Genomic DNA, 3,170 nt, shown 5'->3' with positions numbered 1-3,170 from the left:
AACATTGTCCATATAAACGTGTACTTTCGTGTGTAGGAGTTTTTTGTCAAAAAACAACGAAACGGAAGAAATTTTCTAAACTAGGTTACACTGCGCAAATAGCAACGGACCAAGCAAAACAAATTAAATTTATAAGAAACCCCGCAGGTCCAACCAAAAACTTTTTTGACGCAATAACCGGTTTACCAAACTGCCGGTTAACTTATGCTTTTTACCATCAGTTCGTAAAATAAATATATAGAATAAAAAAAATTAAATACTGTATAAAATGTTTTATACTTTTAACGCATAACTTCTTAAAGGTGATGCGACCGAAAAATTATCTTTGAGCTAGAAACAGATATTTATTTAACCAACCTTTTGAAAGATCATTTACCAGAAAAATGGTAGCGCATACCATACTTGCATCAAGGTAACGTTAAATAAAAATTATTATGTAACACATCTAAAAGATTTTAAAAATGTTTTTTCTGATTACAGTGATGTACTCATTAAGCCCTTTTACATGGGGCGTTTAATCGCGTTCCGAAACGGGTTGCGAACGCGACTCTCTCCTATTTTCGCTGACTCACGTATTTGAGAGAATTAAACGGATTCGAAACGCGTTGCGGGAACCCGTTCGTAACTGCTAGGTTCGCAGCAGGGAAATGCGTTCGTAGAATATTTTTCGTATAACAGCTTTTATGGACGTTATTTTAATTACTTTTTTTAATAGTTTTACGACTGCCTGCTGGGAATGCTTTGAAAATGCAGCAGTTTCCCATTAATTTTGTTTTAGTAGGCGACAAACCGGCGATTGCCTGCTGTGGGCAGAGAAGTTAAAGTAGGCTAAAGCAGTTAGGTTTCTTACATATAAAAACTAGTTTTAAATATTTTTGTTTTAGTTGACTTCTAAATAAAGTGTATTTGTAAGTATCTAGTACAAGTGCCTGTGTTTATACATAAACAGTTTTAGTCAAGCAATTAAGGAATATTACTTAAATAGCCAGCAAATTTTTAAGAAAGTTTTGTATTAAGATTTTATTAAATAAATAACACTTTAAAAATATGGAAATGCAAAAGAAAAGAAAATCTCCAACTTTCTGGAGTGCAGAATTTATTCAAAGTCTACTTGATGTAATGATTGAAAAAAATGTCCTCGGCCTTATTGATCGCAGGGGACAAAGAACTGACGTTATTTTTAAAGAAATAGTGGATGAAATAAAAAAAATACATCCCCAATTTACACTTAACAGGTATAATACTGTTTCTTAAATTTTAAAACTTTTAGAAAAAAAATATTAGAATTTAGACATGTTGTATTTACCCAAATTATAATATGTAGCCTAAATTATAATTTTCTTTATTCGTTTATTTTTAGCAACGATTGCAGAGAAAAATGGAAGGGGTTAAAGCGGTTGTATTACAACAAAATAAAGGATTTAAAAAAATCCGGGGCTAGTGGCCAACCAAGAAACTGGGTCCATTTCGATAAAATGGACCAATTATTAAAATCAAGGCCTAAATCTCAGGTGATTTTATTTGCTTTTAAATAAATGTTTTACGTTAGCCTATTCAAAATGTTATTGTAATGTTACTTTAATCTTATGTAATCCATTAGGCATTAACTTCAAAGGATGTCGTGGATGCCTTTGAACAGGCAAACGAGGATCCGCCGGAATTTTTGGATTTAACTGCTGAAGAAGTAAATCCCCAGGAAGGTAAATCATATTAAAAGTTTAATGTGTGCCTATCTTGTTAGACCACCATGTAACCAAATTTTTATTTTAGAAATATTTGTTTTAACTGAAGAGCCACAGGACTCTTCTTTTAATGTCCCACCTAATTCAATGTCGGAGCAACCTGGCACATCGACTTTTGATCGACCAATGCCTACAACTCCTGATCAACCGGGTCCTTCGAGATCCGGCTCATCAAAAAAAAGGAGTCATAAAAGAAGTGGGTGCATTTTTTTAAATACATATTTTGTGAAAAAGACATAATGAATTTTTAATTAAAAAGTTGATTTAAAACTTTTTTATTTTTCAGAAATTACTAATGAGACCGACACAGAAATAATTAAATTTTTCAAGGAGCAGGCCGAAAAAGACCGAGAAGATGCTCAAAAAAATCGCGACATGTATGAGCGACAGTCTGAAAAAGATAGGGAAAGTTTTGAAAAAATGTTTACTTATATGGGCGAAATTTTTAAAAAATAGGTTATGCAATATGTTTTTGTGTTTGTGTGATTTTTGGTTTAGTTTTTATTTTTCTTCTTTTATTTTTCAGTGTTTTTTAATGCAGTAGTACCTCAAGTGTTTTTATTTTAAACTACCTTGCCGAAGAATACAAATTTTTTTAATCTTTTTTAATAAAATTTAGTGTTCAATTGGATTATTTATTTTATTTACATATATACTTTAACGAATACTGGACTGGCGAAGTGGTAAATTTGCAGTTACATAGTTTAATAAAGCATTTCTACACCTTGTACCTTCTGAATCAAGAACTGTACAAGGCCTTGTAGCTGGCTGGACTTGAGAAATAGTTTGCTCACTCAAGGTTGTAATTGGTGTGTTTTGTGCTTCACATATATTGTGCAATATGCAACACGCTGATATAATTGCCTTAGCAAACTTAATGTTGGTATCAATTTTTTTCCCAATTATTCTCCACCGTGCTTTTAACCTTCCGAAGCTATTCTCCACAGCTATTCGCACCGAGCTGTGATAGCAGTTAAATGATTCCTTTTCTTCGGTAAGGTTTTGACCAATAAAAGGCTTAATCAGCCATGGAAGTAAAGGGTATGCAGGATCACCCAAAATAAGCAAGGGCACCTCGACTCCTTCAATGTTTATGGGACACTGCAACAATTTGTATATTAATTTTTTATGTAAATGAAACATTATTTTAAAATTGCATTAAACAACCAACCTTTGGTAGTTTATGTTGAAATTTGTACAATCCTGACTCCCTGAAAGCTAAGGCATCATGAGAGCTTCCAGGCATTCTTATGCTAATATCGCGAAAGCTAAAAAATGATATCTTTTTTAAAAATCTCTGAAAGAACGCTTTAGCAAATACATTTGCAATTTAACTTACCAGCATTTGTCATCAACAACTGCTTGTAGCACCAATGAGTCCCACCCTTTGCGGTTGGTAAAGTCCTTTTTTCCATCATTTGGTGCTGT

At 32.8% G+C, this 3,170-nt stretch overlaps 1 protein-coding gene across 1 annotated transcript; it reads left to right on the top strand.

Annotated features, from left to right (window-relative positions):
• The first annotated feature begins 1,047 nt into the window (after positions 1 to 1,047).
• LOC145755854 (uncharacterized) lies at positions 1,048 to 2,198 on the top strand. Its single transcript, XM_082572090.1, has 5 exons — positions 1,048 to 1,235; positions 1,361 to 1,511; positions 1,601 to 1,700; positions 1,771 to 1,938; positions 2,029 to 2,198. The coding sequence occupies exons 1-5, from the start codon at positions 1,048 to 1,050 to the stop codon at positions 2,196 to 2,198; spliced, it is 777 nt and encodes a 258-aa protein (XP_082428216.1).
• Positions 2,199 to 3,170: the final 972 nt, after the last annotated feature.

Source organism: Corella eumyota, chromosome 6 (assembly GCF_963082875.1).
Source record: "Corella eumyota chromosome 6, kaCorEumy4.1, whole genome shotgun sequence".
Lineage (NCBI taxonomy): Eukaryota > Metazoa > Chordata > Ascidiacea > Phlebobranchia > Corellidae > Corella > Corella eumyota.
The sequence above is the reverse complement of the archived record's forward strand: the minus strand, read 5'-3'. Positions and strand labels throughout refer to the sequence as shown.

Excerpts from the sequence above, each read along its gene's own strand:
- LOC145755854 (XM_082572090.1), top strand. The coding sequence starts at position 1,048 with ATGGAAATGCAAAAGAAAAGAAAATCTCCAACTTTCTGGAGTGCAGAA. Across the intron at positions 1,236-1,360 it reads CCCCAATTTACACTTAACAG|CAACGATTGCAGAGAAAAAT; the intron begins GTATAATACTGT and ends GTTTATTTTTAG. Across the intron at positions 1,512-1,600 it reads AATCAAGGCCTAAATCTCAG|GCATTAACTTCAAAGGATGT; the intron begins GTGATTTTATTT and ends GTAATCCATTAG.